Source organism: Penicillium taxi (assembly GCF_028828555.1).
Source record: "Penicillium taxi strain IBT 34144 chromosome Unknown utg000005l_segment0_segment0, whole genome shotgun sequence".
Taxonomy (NCBI): domain Eukaryota; kingdom Fungi; phylum Ascomycota; class Eurotiomycetes; order Eurotiales; family Aspergillaceae; genus Penicillium; species Penicillium taxi.
Genome location: NW_026643207.1, coordinates 4,334,046 through 4,358,288, shown reverse-complemented (window position 1 = coordinate 4,358,288; position 24,243 = coordinate 4,334,046). Strand labels below are relative to the sequence as shown.

The 24,243-nt window shown below is 45.7% G+C and overlaps 10 protein-coding genes across 10 annotated transcripts; 6 read left to right on the top strand and 4 right to left on the bottom strand.

Annotated features, from left to right (window-relative positions):
* Window positions 1-136: 136 nt before the first annotated feature.
* N7495_008896 (TBCB family protein) lies at window positions 137-1,074 on the bottom strand (the record flags this gene model as incomplete). Its single annotated transcript, XM_057211547.1, has 3 exons — window positions 137-471; window positions 523-742; window positions 805-1,074. 3 exons carry the CDS (start codon window positions 1,072-1,074, stop codon window positions 137-139), a joined length of 825 nt encoding a protein of 274 aa, XP_057061090.1.
* Window positions 1,075-1,775: 701 nt separating this feature from the next.
* Window positions 1,776-2,798, top strand: N7495_008895 (tRNA (carboxymethyluridine(34)-5-O)-methyltransferase; the record flags this gene model as incomplete). The annotated part of the gene is made up of 3 exons (XM_057211546.1): window positions 1,776-1,973; window positions 2,011-2,165; window positions 2,324-2,798. The coding sequence occupies 3 exons, from the start codon at window positions 1,776-1,778 to the stop codon at window positions 2,796-2,798; spliced, it is 828 nt and encodes a 275-aa protein (XP_057061089.1).
* A 308-nt stretch (window positions 2,799-3,106) lies between these two features.
* N7495_008894 (MYB DNA-binding domain protein) lies at window positions 3,107-4,040 on the bottom strand (the record flags this gene model as incomplete). Its single annotated transcript, XM_057211545.1, has 2 exons — window positions 3,107-3,518; window positions 3,580-4,040. 2 exons carry the CDS (start codon window positions 4,038-4,040, stop codon window positions 3,107-3,109), a joined length of 873 nt encoding a protein of 290 aa, XP_057061088.1.
* A 5,532-nt stretch (window positions 4,041-9,572) lies between these two features.
* N7495_008893 (ubiquitin carboxyl-terminal hydrolase) lies at window positions 9,573-12,562 on the top strand (the record flags this gene model as incomplete). Its single annotated transcript, XM_057211544.1, has 2 exons — window positions 9,573-10,731; window positions 10,923-12,562. The coding sequence occupies 2 exons, from the start codon at window positions 9,573-9,575 to the stop codon at window positions 12,560-12,562; spliced, it is 2,799 nt and encodes a 932-aa protein (XP_057061087.1).
* Window positions 12,563-12,882: 320 nt separating this feature from the next.
* Window positions 12,883-13,599, top strand: N7495_008892 (uncharacterized protein; the record flags this gene model as incomplete). Its single annotated transcript, XM_057211543.1, has 1 exon — window positions 12,883-13,599. One exon carries the CDS (start codon window positions 12,883-12,885, stop codon window positions 13,597-13,599), a length of 717 nt encoding a protein of 238 aa, XP_057061086.1.
* Window positions 13,600-13,839: 240 nt separating this feature from the next.
* rpn8 (proteasome regulatory particle lid subunit RPN8) lies at window positions 13,840-15,017 on the bottom strand (the record flags this gene model as incomplete). Its single annotated transcript, XM_057211542.1, has 3 exons — window positions 13,840-14,433; window positions 14,497-14,768; window positions 14,831-15,017. 3 exons carry the CDS (start codon window positions 15,015-15,017, stop codon window positions 13,840-13,842), a joined length of 1,053 nt encoding a protein of 350 aa, XP_057061085.1.
* A 550-nt stretch (window positions 15,018-15,567) lies between these two features.
* adk1 (adenylate kinase ADK1) lies at window positions 15,568-16,553 on the top strand (the record flags this gene model as incomplete). Its single annotated transcript, XM_057211541.1, has 4 exons — window positions 15,568-15,724; window positions 15,785-15,837; window positions 15,911-16,065; window positions 16,148-16,553. The coding sequence occupies 4 exons, from the start codon at window positions 15,568-15,570 to the stop codon at window positions 16,551-16,553; spliced, it is 771 nt and encodes a 256-aa protein (XP_057061084.1).
* A 785-nt stretch (window positions 16,554-17,338) lies between these two features.
* Window positions 17,339-19,447, bottom strand: N7495_008889 (putative mRNA cleavage factor complex component Pcf11; the record flags this gene model as incomplete). Its single annotated transcript, XM_057211540.1, has 6 exons — window positions 17,339-17,389; window positions 17,446-17,805; window positions 17,867-18,062; window positions 18,115-18,752; window positions 18,810-19,229; window positions 19,283-19,447. 6 exons carry the CDS (start codon window positions 19,445-19,447, stop codon window positions 17,339-17,341), a joined length of 1,830 nt encoding a protein of 609 aa, XP_057061083.1.
* A 724-nt stretch (window positions 19,448-20,171) lies between these two features.
* On the top strand, window positions 20,172-20,657 carry N7495_008888 (uncharacterized protein; the record flags this gene model as incomplete). Its single annotated transcript, XM_057211539.1, has 4 exons — window positions 20,172-20,312; window positions 20,370-20,394; window positions 20,460-20,469; window positions 20,522-20,657. 4 exons carry the CDS (start codon window positions 20,172-20,174, stop codon window positions 20,655-20,657), a joined length of 312 nt encoding a protein of 103 aa, XP_057061082.1.
* A 582-nt stretch (window positions 20,658-21,239) lies between these two features.
* Window positions 21,240-23,867, top strand: N7495_008887 (putative microtubule binding protein HOOK3; the record flags this gene model as incomplete). Its single annotated transcript, XM_057211538.1, has 7 exons — window positions 21,240-22,600; window positions 22,655-22,715; window positions 22,770-22,846; window positions 22,903-23,015; window positions 23,074-23,456; window positions 23,517-23,612; window positions 23,682-23,867. 7 exons carry the CDS (start codon window positions 21,240-21,242, stop codon window positions 23,865-23,867), a joined length of 2,277 nt encoding a protein of 758 aa, XP_057061081.1.
* Window positions 23,868-24,243: the final 376 nt, after the last annotated feature.

Sequence of the window (24,243 nt, the reverse complement as noted above, 5' to 3'; positions counted from 1 at the left end):
ATTTTGAACCCTTAGGTTACCATCATGTCAGATTCAGCTTTTTAAATATCTCTTCGTGATAAGTTTGAAGGGAAAGCAGGATTTTATCACTTCCAAGGGATGCATACTTTATTCGTTATCCCAATACATAGTAACGTCAAATCTCTTCCATCAGTTCATCCAGATCATCGTCTAGAGGCGGGAAGTCTCCCACCTCAATCTTCTCCGGCTTCACAAACGCACCTCGCTTCTCAAGACATTCAAAGTAGCGTTTTCCACCCACACTGCCATCATTCTTTCCTGTCGGTTCGTCCAGCTCAATACCAACCCAGATGGGCTGAAGCTCGACGGCTAGTTCTCCATCATGGGCCAGTTCACGACCAGGACCAGATATAGGAATTGTCGGCACAGGCCCAACAAAACGAATGGTGCCTCGGCGAATATGTGGCGGAGTTGAAGGCAGAATTATCGCCCGCTTAGAAACGGCGACGTCTATAAAAGAGATGAGAAGAGGAATCCCTCAAATTAGAGCATGAACTTTACCTCTCGATGCGATCTCAACTTGCTCCCTTTCAACCTGCTTGCGTAGAGTCTCTTCAGGCGAGAGAGAGTTTGGGTCAAAACGACCAAGTTTCTGGTTCTTCTTCCAGGCCAAGACGGAGTTGGGAAGAGTCTCATAAGTCTCAGAAGGAAGTTCATATTTCTCCACAGAAGACAAGTCCGTAAAATTAGGACGCATAGCTTTAGGCCGAGTATCATGAACCTTTATCATTTTAACTGGGAATGATCATCAATGAGGAGAAGGGTAATAAAATCAAGACCTACCTCGATCTCTGTGCTCTTAACCAAACCAAAGTCACCAATGATCTGATCATCATTATCGGCCCATTGATCAGGTCGACCTGGTACTTTGACGCGCAAACGTTGACAGCCCGGTGGAACACCGGTCATGGTCTCCAGCTTACCCTTGAGCGTGAACACAGACCAGGTAGGGGTGACACGACGTTCATTGACGAAGCTAGATTGAGCATCGCGGGCAGATGCTGGGGCTGTGATAACGACGGAAATATCCGCCGGAGTAGGTTGAAAGGCCATGTCTCTTTACAAGTTGAAGGTTGAAGGGGGGAAGTAAATTAGACGTGGGGAGATGAAGTGGGGGAGTTAGGAGAGGAAATCAGTGTGGGGTTTAATTTCGAGGAAGAGATACTACGATTAGGATAGATCAATGTTAGATAAGTCTGAACTTGATCTCAGGTACTCCAGGTTTAACAAGAAGAAGGATTGATATCAAGTCCCATCTCGAAGGTTCTTTCTGTGGGTCTGATGAACCATGAATTAACAGTAAATATAGTCATTCAATTGATTATCGACTATTTCCAACTATAATTTAGAAAGATCTATCATCCATGAATGAATATATTCTTATCACTTCATCTCTATTCAAATGAGTATAATTTTGACACTCTACTGTGTGGATCAATAGTTAAATCGAATCAATCGTGATTAGTCAGCCATACGGCAAGTTAAGAATTCAATATTAAAACGACAGGATTGAAAGGAAACCAGCACAATTTGAAACTGCACGGTACTACAGTAATTCATCTACAAATTTAGAAGGAGATACATAGATGCAAACCCGAGAGGTTATTCAGGAACTCGCTTAAGCCCCGGACAAATCTTCAATCTTTAGATCTGTAGTACTACTCGGAACAAAAGAAGTAACCATAATTCCCCGTATGTCAAAATAGAACAAATACAAAATAAGTATAGGTGAATTTAGCCGAAATGCAGAATAAATGTCCGAGCCACGTGATATAGATGCTCGCTTGACGTTCTTATCCTTATCGCTTTCGATATTCCTAATCCTGATTCCTTTCCATCACAACTCAGCACTGCAAGCTCCAACTATGGACCCTCACGAGGATTATGAGCAAAAGAATGTCCATGAGGTCTATCAGCATATTGCTAGTCATTTCTCTTCAACTCGCTACAAGGTATCTACATATATGGACTTGCATGGTGAACTATAAGCTAATGTTTTTTGGCTTCCCCGCGCTGAAGCCATGGCCCATTGTGGAACGATTTTTGAAGGGACTATCACCAGGTTCCATAGGCCTGGATGTAGGATGTGGCAATGGGAAATATCTCCAAGTGAATAAAGATGTCTTTATCATTGCATCTGATAGGTATGTTTATTTAGAAGTAGTAGCTTGTCTTGGTCATATCATGTCATTGATTCTTTATGAAATCTCTCATGTCCTGGACTTTCAAAGTCACTCTTTACTCCCCTCAATCCCTCAATCCTGTCCACTGAAGCTAATCTGATCTATTTTGATCAAAATAGATCTGAAAACTTGGCTCGGATTGCAACCCAACATCAACCACATTCGACAGTTGTGGCCGACATTCATCATCTTCCGCATCCAGATGCGTATTTTGACTTTGCAATTTCCATCGCTGTCATTCACCATCTCTCCACTCCAGAGCGGCGTGTTCAGGCTATCGCCGAGATCCTGCGAACTATCAAAGTCGGCTCGGAGACCCAACCAGGGGGCAAAATCCTCATATATGCCTGGGCACTTGAACAAAAGAGCAGTCGTCGGGGCTGGGACAAAGGGGACCCACAAGATATCATGGTGCCCTGGGTCCGCAGAGTTGCTGGAACAGAGGACCAGTCCGAGACGTTCAACCGCTATTACCACCTATTTGAGGAAGGTGAACTGGAGCGCAATATTGTTCAAGCTGGTGGTGAAGTTTTGGAGTCAGGATATGAGAAGGATAATTGGTGGGCCATTGCGACACCCAAGACCATTCCATGAGGCAAGATTGTCTCCAGAAACCAGCCTCGGAAAATAATCAAGACAATTTCAACAGATTTGGTTGTTGGGTGTGCATGACCTGGGGAAAATCGAAATCCTTCTTCCAAGAGGAAGGAAAGAAAAAGAAGAAGCCAAAAAAAAAAAAAAAACTAAGATCAAGAATGCGCATGAGGAAGAAGGCGACAATTCTCTATACAATTCACGGGCCTGCCACAAACACGGTATACCTCCAACCGGCGCTATGCAATTCGTAAGGAAAACAAAGGAAAGGCCATACACAACGTGGGTCATCATCTCATCTCATCTTTTCAAGGCAGCGTCCTCGGGGGCATTCCCAGATGAGGAGGCATCATGCCTGGGTGAATTCCCATTTCTGATCGTCCCATTCCATAATAGTCTCTTGGAGGGGGTAGTGGAGCTGGGGCGTAGGCTGGAACACCTGCAGTCAGCTCCTCCAGGGACGGAAGCTGGGGTGGCATACCCGGAAGGTGGCCGGGGATGGAACGAGAGGTCGAAGTTTTTCGAGGTCTGGTCAAAGAAGTGCTCGCTCGACGAGGTCTGGTAGTTGGGGGATCTATTGCGGTACTGGACAGTGAGAATGGCACTACGCCTGCTCGGCGGGCCATCTCCTGTTCGCCTAGTTGCCAATGCATGGCCTCGGCCGCGCGCCATGGGATCGCCATTTCCTCGGCCACCTTGGACCACATCTCAGCCTTGAATCTATTAGGAAAGTTAGTTCCGACCATTCATTTCACAGGGAGGATTCTTCTTCTCGTCCTACCTCTCATATAAGCGAGCCAACTTGTTCTTCTTGTCTTCATCCCATTCACTTCGACGTTCTAGATAGTTCTGATAATGGAGGCGACAGCTGATTGCACTACGACCTGGCAGACGCTTGCTGATATCCTCCCACTTCATGCCACTGCCTCTGAGTTCAATGATCAAGGCATCTTCTTCAGGTGACCATTTGGATTGCTTCTTGGCGGGTGATTCAGCCGTATGAGCAGGTTGAAGACGCTTTGCTGCACCGGAGGGGCCAGCCTTGCTCAGAGGAGGAATGCCCACCATGGGAGAAGGGCCAGAAATCATGGGTGGCACACCCATCGGTGGCCCAGGCAAGGTCCTTGGATAAAGAGGCATGGGATGACCCGGGGTTTGTTCTTCCTCATCTTGGGGCTTGAGTAATAGTGAGATATCCACTTTGGCGGGCGGCAAGATAGGCCGATTTTGTAACGCAATCATAAGCGCGGATATTGGGGTGGAATGGGATGATTGTTTGGGAATGAGGGGGGAAGGAGAACAGGAACAGGAACAACCTCAAACAGGAAACAACCACCAACGAAAGTGGGAAAAAGAGATAAGAGGAAATAAAAACAGCTTGTGATCTAGAGTATAGTAGACCAGGATTGTTTTCCTTTTTCTGTTCGGGTGATCAACAACTCAAGAGAATCAAATGCTCCGAGTTTTCATCAAGAAACTCAAACGAAATCGCGGTCTCGTGCAACAAATGGTAGGTCAGAGAGCAGTGATGGGTACAGAGCGATTTAGTACCGAATAGTTCGAATGTTTGATTATAAAAATCAAGTGGATAAAGTAGTAGGGTAGAAGGTTAAGAGAAGTAAGAAGAGGTATAAGAAATAGAAGTATAAAAAGCAAGAGAGAGAGAGAGAGAGAGAGAGGATTGAGGAAGGGGAAAGAGTATATGCAGGAAAGAGTCCAGAACTTGATGAAACCCGATCAACGGTGACAGTCCAACCCGGGATCTTCTAGAGAAGAGAGTCTAAGACCCAAGCTTAGATGTATGGGTATGGTAATAGGAAAATAAAATAAAAAAAGGAAAAATAAGGAAAATAGGGAAAATAGGAAAAATAGGGAAAAATAGGGAAAAATACCTAATTAAAAAGGGCTTCGATCCACCTTTTGATTTTATTTAAATTAAATTGAAGCGGTCAAACCTCATCCGTACATGAAGAGTATATAAATGGCAGTATGTATAATGCCTTAAGATATCTATAGTTCCTACATCTCAATGTTTGTAACCTTTCTATCAACCTTCTCATTCTACCTCCAAGGTTCTAAGATTTTATATAGTATATTGATAATATAATAAAAAGAGGGGGACCCGCATCATCCTTGAGTGAAATGAAGCGTAACGGGACACTTTAAAGGCAGCACTGACCAGTTACAGTAGGCTTGGCCCAGACACTAAAGTAATGCCATGCCGTTGTGACTAAAACATGCCAGCCCATTTCAGGACCCAGATCGCATTGCTCAACGGCTTTCTGCTCCACTACCATCACGAGGGGTTTAAGAGGGATCTGGGGTTCTATTCTACTTGTCCCACCCCAGATTGTACTAAGACCTAGGTACCTACTAGATTCAAGGTTAGGGTTAATTGTTAACTATATACCTTCTTACCCCTACTTCCCAAGGTTGATCTAGTTCCAAGGTTTATATAGATATCTTGTCTATTAAATTTATATCTCTAATATATCAGTATTAGGTATCCTAGGTACCCTAGGTACCTACCTTCCTACTCTGTGTTCATTTGGGGCCCGAACTTTGCCTCTCTGGTGGATCTCTTGGTGTCCCGGGTTCCCGAATTTCTAGATGGTGGGATGTCTTATTTTCATCTAATTTATTGATGATATCTAAATTATTAATATTTTTTTGACTAAATAATCTAATTTCCCGTTGTGGAATGATAGGTCTGACATTTTGCCCCAGTTTTTCCGGCCCAAAAGTCACAACTCTCAGCTCCATAACTTCCCTTACATCCAACTTCCTCAGTTTCTTACAGTTCTAGAACTGTATAAGCTGTATCACTCTGGCCGTTCGCAGATTCCGGTCACACTGAGTCTGAGAAGTTCCGTGAAGAAAGAACAAGGGAAATTGAAGGTACCTATGTACCTAAGTAGACGGCCTAGATGCAAAACTAGTGTTGATCAGAATCGGTCTGGAATCCAGTTCTTTAACGATCTGAGGGGAAATATCTCGGCAGATTCCGTCTCTAGTAGTTTGGTTTGGATAGATTGCGATCTCACACGGCAAAGCTAAGCGGTTTAATTTATGTAAATTAAATTAGGGAGTAAAAAAGAGGAGAGAACTAGGAAAGCTGACCAAACTGTAGCAGCAAGTCGAACGACGGGGCCAGGGGCGCGCGTTCCCACCAGATTAAGGGACCGGTGGGTCAGGCCAATTTCATGATTCCACAGGTTTTTTTTCGTATCTTACTAACAAGAGCTTGGAGTTAGGTACTTGGCTATTTGAATAGGAAAGTCATTAATTCTCCGCGATTGGACCGATGCAAGATAAGCAACCCCCAGGAAAAATAGAAAATAGCCCTAATGCAGCTTAGCCCCTTTCACACCGTTGTCAATCGAACACGAGTTCCTGTTCTTCCAATATACTTAATTTACTCTGTATCGGCACCAGGTCTCACTTGAAGTGCCGATATAATAGGTAAGTAAATAATGAATCAGAGTTCTATACAAGTTACAGGTTACAAGTTATACGCTGAAACAATCGTGTTATGCAAGGCTGTCAACACATCTCTTTCTCTTTCCGGGTCCGACCCGAACTTCCTAGGATATTACAAGCATATCAGATTTTAGTATCAAAATCGAAATCACTTTGGGCATCGATGAGAAAGTGGATTATGTTGCTCCCGGCTAATGCCGCATAACATAGAAATAGTATATAGATAGATACTAGTACTTTGGGAGTATCGACTTCCTGGTACTTCTGAAACAGAAATCGATCTGCGAAGATCCCGCTGCTGTGTTGTTCGAACAGGGATAGGTTGAGAAAGAAGAGGAGAGGAGTAGAAAAGAGGAGAAAAGGAAGGGAAGGGAAGGGACGGGATTTGAAGCCTCACATATGACGGAAGAAAGACTCCACAGCCCTAATGGCCGAAAGGACTACGAAAAAATCAACAAGGAACAACCATGACGGAAAGTGGGGGAATGGGAAAAAGGACCAACGTTAGATCATCAACACTATCACTTAATAGGAAAAGCCCGCGGGATTTTCCACTCATAATTTATTCATCACCCCCGAATGGTCCGACTCATCCACTTTCTGACCCGCTTGGGTATTTTCCCCCCTCTATTCCTTCCCCTTCCCTTCATTTCGGCAGAGATCTCATGAGATTAACGAGAACACGTTCATCTTTGTAGTTCAATCACAACGCTCTAAAAACTAGGAAGAACGGGGTCCACCTGAGTTAGAGTGATCTCTTCTATTTGTCCTTTTAGGCCTATACTTATACGGTGGCGTCCAACCGTTTAACATGCGGTACAATGCACCGGTACCTAGGTAGGGTAGATCATTATTAGACGCGAGGAACGCCGCTGTCAATTGGTTGTCTTTGTCTTGTCTTCTTCAAAAAGTTCGATGCTGCTTCTATCCTTCCAAGGTTTTACTAGATGGATCCATGGATCGAGACACCTGTGACATGACTATGTTTGAGGGTAGACCCATAGTTCCCTAATTATAGAAACTCAAAGGTCATACCTGACGTATACTAAGGCAAGAACGGAACGGGGAGAACGAAGAGAAGGAGATCGCCCCAATGCAGCTCGGTCCTCCCCTTAGTCTCGGCCGGATCTCTGATTCTACGCAAGAGATCGAACTTCCTGTGAGCCAATCAGTCCTTCATGGCCTCTTTGTCAGGATAATATGAGACTCCACATCTGAAACAACTGACCTTGTGGGGCAAATACCATCTTGTCTAGTCTCATCTCATTTAGAATTCCTTCCTTCCTTCGCTTTCTTGTTAAGTCCAAGAGCCGGTTCGGTTCGTATACCCCCGATCTCCCATCGTATTCCACCCCATCACTAAGACTAGTCATTAGCGATGGAGATCTAAGGGGGATCATTCAAATGAGATACGCTAGATACGCATACAGATACCCTCGATACACTAGAGCAATATACGCCTAGATACGAGAAAGGTGTGAGATATTTACGTATCTTGTCAGATACTTTCCTTACTTTGCAAGGTTCTCCCCAGCTCTGACAGTCGATACTCCGCTACATACCAGATAGAGTAAGAGATATGGACGATCCTCGTGAAGAAAGATGACGGTCAACGCACAGTTTCTCTCCCAAGTGCCGCCCCCGACTCCTTCCTGATCAGACTGAATACAAAACAATTTGGGAGGGCCGAGGGAAGAAGTCTAGGCCTAAATTCCACTGATGCTCCACCGATTCTGGGCCGATGCGGAGTCTGATCGTCAATTGGATTTTCCGGAGTGCACGGGTTCAATAGACTAACCCGAAGTGAAAAAAGAGGTAAAAAAAGGGAAAGAGGGAAGAGGAAAGAGGAGGGAAAAAAATGGAAGGTGAAGTGTCAAGAGGAGAGTGTTTCATCTTTACTCAAGAGTTCTCGGTGTAGCGGGCCTGATTTGGTGGCTTACATGGTTCAAGTTCTTCTCATGGAGACAAGACCAGGATAAACCATGTTTCTTTTTCTGTGCCCAACTTCAAATTTCACCACACCACGTCAACAAACAAGATCAAGGAGAATGCAACCTCGCCATCTTCCTTCTTTGAGTATAGGTTCTGAATCATGAAACCAAAAACGAACTGGGATTGTGCTGTGGCGTTCTTTGTAGGCTATGGAAGAGGAGTCGGAACCTTGGGAAGTATAAGCCTGCTTTTTTTCTATATACTCGATCATTCCCCTCCTCGACCAAAGAAAAGGGAAAAAGAGCAAAAGTAAAGCCAGATATAATATACCAAAGATGAATATCCAAGACTTCAAGCTCTCATGTGGATTTTTCACTGTCATGATGGTTGACAATGAAATCCTCAGTGTCGAAGAAATCTTCCAAGGTTCGAATAAAGAATGAGCCTCCGGTCCATGGAATCAAATGTCTTTGACCCTTTCTCCCTTTAAATGGCTTTAAATACTTAATTCAGGTCATATCGGATTTCCATGTTGGCCGTCTATTTGCCTAGTACTCAAGACATCAAGATATATCAGCTTCCAAGCATACCTAGTCACTGTCGGGACTCTCAAAGAATGATCCAGAGTGCCCAACTAGGCAGGTGCCCTGTTTTATTCTTTCAGACTATATCCTCCCACTATGGTTCGTAAGTGTCTATTCAACAATCCTGAAGTCTGTGCGATGGGTGCATCCTAATCATGATAATGAGTATCATTCAATAATGGAAATATATAGAAAGTTTATCCGCAAAGGAAATCCGAGAAAGAAGGGTTAGAGACCCAGCATGGCGGGTAAGTGGCGAAACATGTCTAGGTAAACAAGCACATACTCAAAAAAGAAGGATATAGACTCACTTCGATCCCTCGTGGGATGAATCAATAGAAAGTGACAGTCGGAATGGATTTGTTAATAAAGGATTTGAATGTTACCGAAATTCAGTAATGCAACAACTTATGCATCTTCCGGCATTTATACATTGGTTGCAGTTCTATAAGAAGCATCATATTCCACCCAGGGCAGACTGTAAATATGGGGCAAAAGGTGGGCCTTGCAAGATGTGCAATCTATATGATCTGAGAGTGAGCTATTGGAATATTGAAAAGGGTGAGTACGAAAAATCGGTTGACTCTTGCTGGGTTGATATCTTGAAGGATTGGGGTTTAAAGGGTCAACAAGACACTGCCGAGTTTTGGTCTTTTCTTTATGGCCAGCTTGTAGAGGCAACTAGACCGCTCTTGTAAGTTGATTCTTTCGTTCTCTCTCTTGTTTTGTCAAATTAACACAAAATAGCCGCACGGATCTTCGAGACATCTTCCGACTCATGACAGTCAATATATGCAAGTGCCATGGTGCCGGTGCTTGTACCCAGATGATCCATACAGACTCTCAAGAATCATTATTTTCAATCCAATGTGATCCGGAAAATGCTGACAAGCCTTTGAATATCACGGAGGCCATGGGCCAGTACTTCAATACTTCACTTATAGGGGGCTCTAAATGTGGTACTTGTGGTAATCCACAGTTGACAGCAACACGACTCAGCCATCCGCCTGAGATTCTTTTCGTAAAGCTCAATCGTATTCACTGGTCAACAACAAAAAGGGCTATCCAAATCAGTCAAAGGATTATGTTCTCAAAGTCTTTAATACTTCCAGCTCACGGCTTTGACCCGCGTTTAAAAGAATTGAGGGAGCCTGTTGAATACCAACTGTCTTCATTGCAGCTACACCGGGGTGAAACAACAAATAAAGGCCACTACCTTGCTGTGGTCAGAGGTCCTCGCGGCTCGTGGACGCTGTGTGACGACAAAAAAGTGACGCCGTACGATAATTTTGAAGCAATGGCCAAATCGAAAGATGTCCAGCAGTCTTCCTACATTTTTGCCTATCGCCGATGTCCTCTCAGGCTAGACAAGGAAGATCCATTTGCTCAGGCTAAAGCAATCACTGAAAAAATATCACATCTAGATGAGCAAATCATGAAATTGCAATATGATGCCAATTCTTTCTTGGATCAAGCAGTGCATAAAAGCCCCATTGTAGTTCTCGCTGAATTCCCTATTGGGACTGCCCCTGAATTCATCAAAAGTTTCAAATCTAAAGATTTGGCTGGTCCTTTGTTAAGCGGCAACATCATATCGGAAACCTCAACTGCCGTCTTGGTGGAGTTTTATTACACAGACGAATTTGGTGCCAAGAAAGCAGTCAAGAATTCCAATAATATGGAGGTGGAGGGCAAGGAACTGACCTTCAAGCTTGAGGATCCCGAGGAAAGGGCTTCTCGGTCTATGGCGGATATTGCTCGGCGATATGCTGCTCGACTGAAGGGCGAGATATTAATAAACGTACACCAACGCCCTACTATAAACTCTAAAAGCCCTTCAAGCAGTCACAGTTCGCCTTATTTTGCTCAAGAATTGGCGTCGAATCCAGAGAAGACAGAGAAACCTAGGAAGCAACCTGCATTATCTTCCTCTATCGGTACAAGGTCTGGGTCATCTTCACTCTCTTGCTGTTTTTCTAAGTTTCCATTTTCAAAATACTCCTCATATTCCTATAAATCTTCATCCTCTCCACAGAATTCCTCTTCTTATGGATTTTATAAAGGAGATCCTTCTCAGCAAATTGCAGCTCATATCGAAGAGAACCTAAGTTGGGAGAGTTACTGTCAGAAGTGGACTCAGTCACCAAGCTTGACAGAAAACAATTTGGCAGTCAACAATGGGCCCGATTCGCTAGAATCTTGAAAGGAGTACACGAAGATTTTGAGATAATGCTTAATGAAGATATCGCAGATCTTGCACAGGCAATGGCCATTCTGAGCATGTTTGAAGAAGTAGCACAATCAAAACGACTGGAGACAGGGTCGAGTCTATACAAAGCAACGGAACTGTTGGAAGCAGGAGCCACCAAGACAATAAGCCTTCTCTACCAAGCATCACGGGCAATCCAATATTCATACCTCGCGATGATGAAAAGGGTACACAAGTTGCATGAACCAGATGATTTCATGGAAGTGAAAGTACCACCAGGAGAGTTGGATTTACAAAATATCCGATACAGAGCAAGTAAGCTCGCGTACTTGGCTCTACGAAGCATGGGTTTATTGCCTCCTACGAGCTTAAAATCCCCATTAACAGAAACGGATATGAGTGTTAATGAGATATTGGCTGATATTAAAGGAGAATGCCACCTTCCAAGCCTGGAGTCTGAGGAGTTCGACAGGGTTACAGATGACATCATGGCTAAGCTCAAACAGGAAGCAAGAGATTCCTTGACTGCCGAAGAAGTTATAAACGTCACAAGAGCGATCATGTCGTTATCGACAGATCTGGTAGTGGGAGTGGGAGAAGATCAATTGAACGACACAGAGTTGAACTTTGCAGAGAGAACCGCCCTTCAACTTGTTAAGATGGATAGTCCGCCGATCCCCCCAGGATCAGAAATAGAAGTACCAGCCGAGGTTGTCAGTGCAGGAAGACTTCTCGTGGTGCTGTCAAAGGCAGCACAGAGGATCATAGATAGAGAAAGGAACAGAAGACTGTATGGGGCACCAGAAGGGAAAGAGGGTCGACTGGCGGTCAAATACACTACCAAGGATGGAGTAGCGGTACTTGATGCTGCAGTTATCGGAATAACCTCGATCCAAGACACAGAAAAGACTGGAATAGTTGACCAGATAAAGTTACCAGCGATAATCGACAGAGGTCGCTTGGAGCTTCGTTACGAATGGGATGGAGATCTCACCCTGGATGCCTCTATGCAAGGTCAACTTAGGAACTTCATAGCACATAAGACAGCCACTGCTGAAAAAATAACGAAGAAAGTCGCTCTGAAGAATGCAGCGAAACACCAGAAGGGGACGAAAGCACTGGTAAAGCCAGCTGTGACCAAATTCAAGGCCGTAGGAGACGCCCAAGAACATGCCCAGGGCACTACTTCTCAGGAGGTAGTGACTAAAAAGAACTCGAAAAAGGCAGGTTATAAAAAAAAAGATGCGGCGGATGATTTTGATGTGCTCCATGGGACAGTGAAGCTAGCCGGCGTCAAGAAGATGAAAGCAGTAGCCAAACCAAACGTGGCCAAGGTAAAAGCCAAGGTCAAAGCAGACGCTCAAGTCGCTGCGGTTGAGGAGGCCACGAAAGAGGTCGAGCCTAAGAAAAAGGCTGCGAAAAAGGCAGCTCCTAAGAAGGCAGCCATGAAAAAGATAGCTCTTAAGGATGCAGCGAAGCCAGCCGGCGTCAATAAAACGAAAGCAGTTGCCAAACCAAACGCGGCCAAAACCAAAACCAACGCCAAAGCCAGGACGTGAGAGAGGGCCACGAAGAAGGCCAAACTAAGAAGAAAGCCTCCAAAGAAGCTCTTGATAAGAAGAAGATATTCAAGGTTCCACCTAGGTAGTATGTTGATTATTAGTGATTTGATACAAAAGAGATTATTTTTTTACGTTATATTATGCTATGTTTTGTTGCGTTGTTTGATATATTGGGTTTTACTATAAAGATACTAGTCATCTAAGCTATTTTTTCATTTCTAAGCTGTGGAATTACAAGGATATAAAATATTTAGTACACGGAAGAAAGTAGGTTGAAAGGGAGGTTTTACCCGCTGAAAATCCTACCATCAACACACATGGACACATTATATGGAATGGAAATGGAAACCTCCAGTCCAAGAAACCTCCCCTCTATAGGATCATTTGTAGACAGTCTGATAACCGAGCTGATCAGCTTTCAATCAGACAATGTCGCACAGACGGAGAATCAACAGAATCCCCTTTCCGGCCTCTCAACCTCCCAACTAGCCAAAGTTAAGCCTATAATGCTCACACTACATTGCATCTTTCCAAATGACTTCCTGCCAGCAATGGACATATTGGATCGAAAGCTTGTGCAGCGAATGGTGCGTAGCGACAGAGCACCCATCAGCCACAACATAAACACAGAACAGAAATGCTCCAATGGGATCCCTGAAGACATAATCTTCGTCAGATCAGCTTCAGCCACTGCAGCACCTACCCAGGAACCAGACAAAGGCTATGAAGTCCGCCTGCAGGCATGGAACTGCACATGCCCCACATTTGCACTATCGGCATTTCGAGATCTAGTAAGACTGGAGATGAACTATTCCCCTGAAACAATGTCTTATGGGCAGGACGAGCCTGGTCTTTATCCATTTGGTGGGTCTCTGACATGTACTACGGATAAGAGGGTGCCACCAGCTTGCAAGCATATATTAGCTTGTGTGCTCTTCGTGCGATGCCCCGGGTTGTTTGGGGGTGGAGGGGATGGTATCCGCCATGTTTCCATGGAGGAGCTAGCTGGTTGGTGTGCGGGTTGGGCTGGTTGATCGGTTCAAGAATAGTGACTGCTACTGCTACTGCAACTTGATCTTGCGTGTGAGAGCCGAATGTGCCTGTATCACAGAATGGTACCTTGTCTTGTCTTTTAAGAATGTTGGTATTTACACTTTACATGATGAACCGGAAGAAGGGATCCAGGTCATACACTTGATTAGCCTTTGACAGCAGCTCTAAAGCGGTCATATCATATTGATGGGGATTGATTCCTCGAGCTAAATTCATGCCGTTTAGCTCTTCTTATCGGAACTCTCCTGCTCGTCCTTTTGGTCGTCATTTGTCGACCCATTCACCTTCTTGTCCTTATCACCCTTGGCTGCAATAGCCTCCTGTTCCCGCTTCAAGTCGCTCTCTTCCTGCTGCTGTCGGTTCTGGATCTTGTTCTCGATCAGGTCATGGAACGCCGTAATGGCGCGGATGAGACTGCTGATATAGATGGCCATCAGCTGATCATTGGTTTTGATGCTCATGGCTCGAGCGAGCTCGTTGTTCTCCAACGTAGCCTCCTGGCCGCTAATCCGCTGTGTCTGGGGTGGGGTGGAGAGGTTGGGGAGGAGGTTGAAGACGTCCTGGAGGTGGCCCAGGATGGCGTGATTGACGGGGATCTCGCGATCGAGGACTTTCTGGAGGTATTGGCCGATATCACGTAGGCGCAGGTGCAACCCTTGCAATGACTGCAGCTGTGAAGTGATACGGGTGGAAAGCGTGCCCACTGCGACGTCCCTGATATCCCTGAGAAGGTGCTCCACACCAATCTCTTCCGCCTCTTCAGCCTCGATTATCGAAGGGGTATGCACGAATGTCCTGGAGGTTGTTGTTCCATCCTATAACCTGATTAGTCTAAGGCGCTCTCGTAAGCACAGACGCTAATAAAGAATCAAACTTACATCCTTGATCTCATCTACGGCAAAGTAAGCATCTGTAGGGACGCCAACCTCCTTTGGTTGGACATCAACGATCACCAGCAGAGGGTTAGGGGTGTATTTCTTGAAGAGCTCGTTGATTTCGAGATCGGATGCGCGTAGCTTCGGGCCAGAGTGATACCAGCCAACTAGCTTCTCGCGAGCATTGATTTTCTTGAACATGTCTGACATCGACTCAACGAAATTGTGGTCCAAGAACCACACAGATGGGTCCTTGTCATCTTCCTCAAATGGAACTGAAGGATAAAAGTCAGCTCATCTGTCGCTGCAAGCCACAACAATCAAAGCTCAATCTTACCTGCAAAACTGTTGGACACTCGAACATTGTTACCCGAGTTCTCACCCAGCAGTACACCAACAACACGTTTCCGAGCACCTTTGGGTATACGTCCGTAGTGATCGGCGACGGAAAGTAGGACTAGAGGAGCGACCGTAACGGTGCGAGTGACGAGGGATAGCGTGTCCGCCGTGGTGGCAGCAGGCATGGCGACAAGATCGGTGAGCGAGAAGTTCAAAATTAGAGGTGAAGCTGGATACAAGAGCGACAATTTCCGCGACAATTCAATCAATGACGATGATGGGCAAAACGTAGGGATAGTTGAAGATGGGGTTGCTGTGTTGCAGGACGATGATGCTCGGAGAGCTTCTAAGAACATGCGCCACATAGGAGCCACATCAAGTGGCTGATATATTAGTCATCAATTACTATGGAACCCTGGTTCAGGATTCCACGAAAAAGATTTAATTATAAGCATTTCAAGTGATTGATCAAAAAATAAGGGTTTTAATTCTTGGTAATTGTTTACATAGTCAAACGAGAAAATCTAGAGAAATATAAGGCAATTAAGTATCAAATTAGAAGAATGATGTAGTTTCATTGCCGTGTATGCCTCCGACTCCGGGTCTCCGCCGTTCGGACCTCGGGCGCTAACCTAGATTCTTATTTCTACAGCTCCGGTGTCCATTTTCAAGACTTTCTGCTTCCCACTTGAGACCTTTCCCCCTACAGATTCCTTGCACAACCACACAATCGCAATGGCTCCTATCGTTCAAGAGACTGTTGCCGGTCTGAAAGACACCATCAGCAAGCTCGAGAACCGGGTCGCTGAGCTAGAAGGCCGCCTGTCCGGGGACAAGCCCAAGTCGGTGTCAGAACAGATGCGCATCATCCTGATGGGACCACCTGGTGCCGGTATGTTGCAATTGTGTTCAGGGGCATAGCCATTGGTATACTAACGCCTCCTGCTACTAGGCAAGGGTACTCAGGCCCCGAACATCAAGGAAAAGTACTGCGCGTGCCACCTGGTAAGTAGGAACATACTCTCCAACATAGGCATGGGTCATATGGCATTGTTTGCTAATATAGTCCCCTGATTAGGCTACTGGAGACATGCTGCGGTCACAGGTCGCGAAGAAGACTGAGCTTGGAAAGGAAGCCAAGAAGATCATGGACCAGGGTGGTCTCGTCAGCGACGACATCATGATTGGCATGATTCAGAGCGAGCTGGACAACAACACCGAGTGCAAAAACGGGTACGCATGATATCTTTCTACTGGGACCTTTTTTTTTTTTTTTTTTTCTTCCCCTTGATGGTATACTGACTCCAATAAACAGTTTCATTCTGGACGGTTTCCCGCGGACAGTCGCCCAGGCTGAAGGTCTGGACAGCATGCTCTCCAAGCGCAAGCAGAACCTTCAGCACGCCGTGGAGTTGCAGATTGACGATGCCCTGCTTGTGGCACGTATCACTGGCCGTTTGGTCCACCCTGCCTCCGGCCGTTCATACCACAAGATCTTCAATCCTCCCAAGGCTGAAATGAAGGACGACATCACTGGCGAGCCCCTGATCCAGCGTTCTGATGACAACGCCGCTACCCTAACCAAGCGTCTGGCTACCTACCACGACCAGACCGCCCCCGTCTGTGAATATTACAAGAAGACCGGCATCTGGCGTGGCATTGATGCTAGCCAAGAGCCTGGCCAGGTGTGGAAGAGCATTCTGGGTGTCTTCAAGAACTGAAGGGATATAATTGTGAAGGCGTTCCTTAAAATTAGGGGAGAAGGTAATGGCTGGTCCGGCTTCGTGATGTTCCCTGTTTTCTTTTGTTTGGTTGGTTGGGGAGTACAAAACAAAGCAAGGACTGGCAATGACCACACATAGGTAGACGCGGAGTTTTATGGTCTCCAAAGCCATGTATACTATGTGTACTTTATGTACCAATACACTGTCTTGGGCTCTTCTGCTCTTTAAATTGTTCCACCGTTTTCAAAATCTAGATATGCACGGGTAAGTTGAAAGCATTCTATAATGATGAGTCCAACTATGGAGTACAGACTTCCTAACGGAACCAAACCCAATAAGGAAATGAAATAGAGAAGGTATTAGAGCTAATCAAAGAATAGTTAGAATAAGAAGTAAATTAATCATACATAGTAGCAGGAAGTCACAAGCATAGGTAGTTTCAGAGTATGTGACCCAATATTGAGATATACGGTGTAGTTACAGCACCTGTAGTATAGGAGAGATGACTCTAGTATGAAGATTACAATGGTTTAAATTACGGGAACTGATAATCTTGAATTCTGGATGTATCCTGCCAGTATGCGCAATGTGAAGGTTGAGATACAATTCTAACCCCGGTATACGAATGGCCGAAGAGAGCATGGAACGAGTCTCCCGTAGATACTGGTGCTGATTCATTCAGATTGATTCAAAGTAAGATAAGGCAAACTCCAGAGATGCAAGCGCGCCATGCAAGGCATGCCCTATGACGAGATTAACGTAGTCCTATTTAATGTACAAACTTAGACCGGCTCGGTCTTGATACGAGTCTTCTGACCAGGAGATTCAATATTCTAGACATCAGATTAGTCAACGCTCAGATATAGATCTGTTCTTTTAGAAAACCCACCTCTGCCTTTCGCTTGCCTAGCACTGAATCCGGTGTGCCAGTTCGTGCTTGTGGCGTGGAGCTTCGCGGTGCCGGTCCATCCTTGGTTACCTCAGCATAACAACTGGCATGGTAAACCCGATTTCCGACCTTGACGGCATCCTGCCAGATCCAATCTTGCACATCTTCTGACCATGTCGACTCAAATTTCTCCTGGCAGATGGGGCAAGGTGTGTTGCGCAGAATTGCATCATTCGGGGCCCGGATCCAGGGCTTCGAAGGTTGTTTGGATGTGTTGCTATCGGCTTGGGCTCCTTCAGCATTATTTTCGGAATCAGCAGCAATTTGATCGTCATCAGCCTCGCGTGACTTGATCCAATCCTATATATTGCAAATTTAGTTCGGTGCATAGAAAGGCGAGTTTTAGCGGCTTGATACTAACCCTTTCATCGACATACCAACTACGGTTCTGGGACCGCTTTCCGGCGTCAGCCATGCGCTGATTGGTTTTGAAATGCCAGTCCAGGTGCCGTGCTTTCTTTTCCTTTCCTTCATTGGTGGCTGGAAAGCGACGTCCGCATGTTCCGCATTTGTTTGACTTTGCCTCGTAGAGAGAGACGACGAGAGCAAGTCGAGGGCTAGCAAATGGATCAGTAGCATGCTATGGAAGCCAGAGCTGATTTGACTTACATTTTCATCGAAACAGTACTCATAGGAACTGTAGACGAAGAGTTTATTGGAGAGAGTGCCGGAGCCGGAGGGTTTGACTGAAGCTGACCAGAAATAAGGAATGGCAAAGTTGTTCTTATAGGAGGCGTTCCAGAAGATGCTGGAGAAGGTGGAGCAGAAGCGGCAGGCAAAAGCCCCCGCGACCTAAGAGCTGTGATCAGAGGATTCTCTACAGGCAGTGGTGTGGTACTAGCTGAAGTAATCTGCGGTGGTGGAGTGGGCTGTTGACGAACAGCTGTAGCTTTAATAAGCCCTGCGAGGGTTCCAGGGTTCAAGAGCTGCTGGAAAGGCCGTGAAATTGGTTGCACAGGAGGAGTTGGCACGGGAGCTGGTGTTAATATTGGAGGATTAGGAAGAGGAGTCTGGGCAGGGGCGGCTGCTGCCAACGCAGAGACTTGATCCCGGACGAGTTTCAAGTCCTTTTGACTGAGTTGCTGTCGCTGTAAGATATTCTGAAGATCCAATAAAGACTTCAGACGCTGTTGTGAATTTGGATCAAAGGGACTGTTAGCGAAGTCATTGCGTGCTGAAGCCACCAATGAATCTAGGTCTCGGTTGAGACCGCCTACGTCCACATCCGAATGATAAGCTTGAAGGGTCTGTAAGAGAATGTAATGAGCAATTGTTGACATTATTTGGCGAGAGGTGGAGTTTACCGGTGTACTGTAGCCTTGCCCATGAGTGGGATAGGGCTGATTGGGTTGACTGGGTCGAGGGATACCCTGCGGCGTCGGACTGTTGGTCCAGCCAGTTGGTGTACCACGACCACGGTTGACAGGCTCTGTTTGTCGAGACTGCTGTAAATATGCAGTACGTGCCTTGATCAGAGCATTTTCAATGTTCCGCGTGATGTCCGAAGAGAAAACCGGTCGAGTGTCCAAGGAGCCGGGGACTGGCTCTTTCCAAGTCTTAAGCATTTCGTCGAGTTTGCGGCGGGTCTGCGCATCAACCAGTACATAGGTATTCATGAAGGTCTGATACATGTTCCGGCCCAGGAAGAGTGTGTAGGGTGTGCCAACATTCTTGACGATGGAATCAACTACATAAAGAGCAGGCAATTTCTGTTGGGGTGGTGCCTACAGAGATAGCAGGTTAGAGCTAGCACTTTTACACAAATCAGGAGACATACTGTTTTAATATGATTCTCCAATACCCTGGAAATGGCCATGGCATGTTCAGTATTCTCTTTGGCGATGACTGTCAAGTTGCTGATCTGGAAACGGTCGTTGCTTGTCAGATCTTCCAAAGAGTTCTTATAGTCCTCTGCGACCTCATCAGATATCAGTCCAGACATGATGGGTGGTTGTAAGAAGCTAAAGATAAGTAAGGTGAAAGGGGATCAAGTTGGGGTGTTTGTATCTCAAGGCAGTCTTCTATGCGTCGCAAGTTACTTTCACCTCGGATTCACTTTTCGACTTCGACTTCTAGTTCTTCTCTCTTCTTCTTCCTGTTTAGGAAGACTTTTTTCCACTGGCTTGATAAGCTCAGTCTTGATATTTGTGCTTTTTTTTCTTTTTTTTTTTTTTTCTTTTCCTCCTTCTTTCCAGCCGTGAACTGGGATTTGTCGGGTCAACTATCACAGAATTGTGTTGTCCTTCTTAGTCTTCTGGTTCCAAGGAAGATCCTCAAACCACACGGGATGAAGAGAAAAGTCGGGAACTTGTTAATGGTTGCTAGCTATGGTTCATGAAGAGAAGAATCAACAGATGTGCGCCCTCCAATCCAGATCCTCCTGTCTGCCTCCACAAGATAAAAAACAGCCGCAATGTTTCGAGAAGAAAGTCGAAGTAAGCGACCAAAAGAAATGCTGACGACAAGAGCAATGCAACGCTGGGAGATATTGGGAGGTGGAAGTGAAGACGGCAGGGAAGGAAAGAAGAGGAAAACGGATCGTCAACTCAACTTACCTTCTGGTCACATGACCATTAATGACGCACTTTCTATACTTACTTTTCTCTCTCTACTCAACTCCTTACTACCTACAACGTCTACTTTTCAAAAACTAACCAGCCTCCAAAATGAAGCTTTATCTCACTGCTCTGCTCAGTCTTATCCCGTTGGCGCTTGCTACCAAGTCCCTCAAGTCGGTTATTATCACATTCCCCGAGGGAACGCCTGATCGACTTATTTCTGAGGCAAAGGAATCTCTGGTGGCATCGGTATATTATACGCCTTAGAATATGCAGTATTGCGGCTATTACTAACATCTGTTTTAGGGTGGCGTCATCACTCATGAATACAGTAAGTCCATACTTATCTTAATCTCATTATGTCAGACATCCAAGGCTAACGTGCTACTCTCGCAGCTCTTATCAAGTACGACTTCATCAATATCTTTCTATTCGTCATTTCTAACCTATTATTCCAGTGGTTTCGCTGCCGAGGCTCCGGTCGATACCCTTCAAACTCTTTCCACGGAGTCAACCGAATTCAAGCCCATTATTGAAGAAGACGATGTCGTCACTATAAATGGTGAATATGAGGAAACAAAACACAACGTCTAAAGGAACCCATCATATACAATCTCCGCTTTATAATCTAGAGATTCTGTGAATTCCATATCACAGTTGGCTTCGGAGAACGTCTGATGAATGGTGGGACTCTCTTACGACTCAACAATCTTTGTTTTTTACGGGAGCCTGGAGTAAATGCTATTCTTTTCTATCGTATGGGACATATGCCAGTGCTATAAGTCCGACATGGCCGGTTGACCTGCAGGGACGATCTAAACCCACGAACTGGGTATGAAATGCGTATTAATGTGGAATATATATATATTATTGCTCTAACTAATCATGAGATTGAACTTGAATATTCGCTTTATTATACTTCAAAGTCATTAAATTTTACTGTAAACTGTGTAGTAAGTTTACTACCATTAAATAGTTTAGTTAGTGCTATTGTTTATGATCCACCATAACTAGTCCCCACTAGGTAGTGACTCGGGCCCAGGAGGCACTCCCAAAAACGCGATCGCGTGGATCCACAACTTTCACTCTCTGGGATCTTTCCTTCTCTCTTTACCTTGACAGGTCAAAGAATGCTGTACATGTCATTCATTAACACAATTTGAGACCTCATCCACCATGGCATCGGACCACACCGTGACCAAGGTTCTCCTGGAATGGATCAACAGCTTCTCCCTCGGTAAAACACTGCGGGCCGTTGATGAATTGACTGACGGCATCATACTGTGGGAAATCCTCCAGGACATCGATCCTCAATACTTCCTCGACGAGATCCCCGAACGCAACCCAGAGAACCATTGGGTCGCCAAGTGGCAGAACCTCAAACACGTCCACAAGCTCTTGCTTAGCTATATCCGACACCAGAACGATGATTCCCTACCCTCCGGTCTCGACCCATCGCCTGATCTGGAAGCCGTTGCCGAAAAGGCCTCGTCTAAAGAGACGAACAAACTGCTAAAACTTCTCCTGATCGCCGCCATCAGCTCACCCAACGCGGAGACATACGTGCAGACCCTACAAGAGCTGAGCACTTCGACGCAAGAGGGTCTCAAGGATATAATTGAAGAAGCGCACAGTGGTCAACATGAACCTCTGGATGATGCAGTTGACGAACTTCGCGAAGATTTGGCTAAGCGCGATCATCCTGTGGATTTAGAGCTGCAGTTTGAGGAACGTGTGGGGAAAGTCCTCGCGGAGAACGATCGACTCACCCACGAGAAGAAAGAATTAGAGAAGGCATTGGAAGACCTACACAATCGGTTGGCGCGCTTGCAAGAGAACAATGACACCTTGCAGAACCGTCTGGCTTCCACCGAGGATAGGCTAGTCACGCTCAAGTCTGGCAAGGGTGATATAGGATTCAACGCCAAGGCATTGGAGACCAAGACCCGTCAGCAAGATGATCTCATCGCGTCTCAAGAGGCTAGGCTTACTGCCGCTCAAGATGAAATTAGCAGCCTACGGATGACCGTGGAGTCCCTCAAGGTTAAAAACCAGCGCTATCAGAAGTTGCAGGACGACTATGATGAGCTCCGCACAGACCGAGACCAGCTTGCACGCAAGGCGAACGCTGCAGAGAAGTACCGACAGAAGCTCCAAGCTAGTCAAGACTTCGAGAAAGAGAACCAGACTCTCAAAAACCAGATCAAAGACATACAGCAGCAACTAAAGGAGTCAGATTCACAGCAGCGTTGGTCCTCGGAGCGTGATGTGGAGCTTGCAGAGTACCGCAAGCTTTTGCCTCGCATTGAGCAGGAACTGACTGATATCCAAAGTCTGAAGAAACAGCTCGAATTCAACAACCATGCTCTTACTGAGCGTCTCGAGAGCGCGGATGAGCAGCACGAGAGAGACGATGCCTTGATCAGTGAGCTTCGTGAACGTCTGCAGGAGGGCGAGGGCGCTCCAGGAAGCCCGTCCCCGAGCTCCGAGACACCAAAGATGCACGGAACCCTTTCTAAGGATATTGAAGCTCAACTGTACATTTTTATTTCTCTCACTCTGGACGGCCAACGCTAACTCTCGACTTGCAGCAAATCCGAGAATGACGAATTGAAGCGGGAAGTCGACTCCTTGAAGGCGCCCTCTATAGCTGTAGGTCTACTTTCGATTGAATTCCGAGGCATGTCTCCCGCTAACAACCACCAGCCCGAATCACAAGCAGAGGGCTTCTCGGAAAATTTCAATGCATCCGTGCAACTCGCGCGCTCGAACTCGACGCAAAGGTAATTGGATTCAACAAAAATGTCGTATGAAACATTTTGCTAACGAGAACATGCAGCGATGAGTATTGGAAACTTTACGAAACTTACACTGGCACACTGAAGAAACTTGCTGATGTTCAGGATACCTTGGAGACCTCCAAGAAGGATCTAGCTGATGCACAGACACATCGTAAGACATTATCCATGTATACCGCACCTATTCAAAACGCCTACTAATCATGACCCAGTGGATCTCGTCAATGTAGAGAAGAGCGATGTTATTCGTGAACTGGAAGAGCACAGCTCGGCTGAGCTGGCCAAGCTCCGCGGCGCATGGGATAGCCTGACGCAAAATGTGCACCATCTGGAAGCTGAAGCAGATGCCAGTCAAACCCTTGTGCGAGAGGTTTGCTCCGAGCGCGAGGAGCTTCGCAAAATGCTCGAAGATAAACAGAATGAAATCAGTGCCGAGGACCAAGCAGTGTTGAACGAGATGCAGATGCTGCTGGGCGAATTTGAAATGCACAACACTGAGGGTGGCGAGCCATCCCAGAAATCAAGCTTTGAGCTCTTGAAACAGTGCGCTGGGGTCCTAGAAAAGAACGTTGAAAGGCTCGCACAGCGTGCAGAGGTTGGTTATTTCTGTGCTTTACAAGTGCTGTGAAACCTGCTAATTCAAATAATACTCTAGTATATCCAACAGCAAAATGAGCTCATCAAGTCCTTGCGCGAGAGCATGAAGAACTATGAAGAGAATTTGGAAGATGGTATTCCCAAAGAACGAGAAGTCAGTTTTCCCCTCGTGATATTGGCCACCCTTGGCCAACTTACCGACTAGGCTAACCATTTATTCAAGATTGAACTTCAGAGAATCATTGATGATCAAGCCCGTGAGCTCAGTCTTGTAACATCGGCCTGGTATAACCTACAGAGTAGATGGCAGAACAACAACATGACCGTCTCACGATACCGGCAAGGTGCCAACATGACGGATCCACGGGGCTGGCTAGCGAAGCAGAGAAGTGTTGTTGCTGGCCAGTGAGTTCCATATATTGAAGAAGTAGATCAGTTGGTTTACAGAATTTGTTATTGCTTTCGTTTTCGTTTGTGAATTCTTATTCTTATTCATACTTATCATCACATCTCCCTTGATTTGTGCTTCGCATAGCACAGAATTTTCGTTTATATCGATTGACGGGTCCTTGCCCTGAAATTGCGAGGGGTATTATAAATTTATATAGAATCTTGGAATTCATTAAGTACTTGTTTCTAAGCATTCATGCACCCATTCCATGCTTTGCGTAGATCAAAGCCCTATCATCTTCCAAGGTGTATTCCTGCCGTTTTATTTGACACTTGAGCACGAAATATCTTACAATTTGCAACTGTTTTTGTATGATTCATGTTTTGATACATGC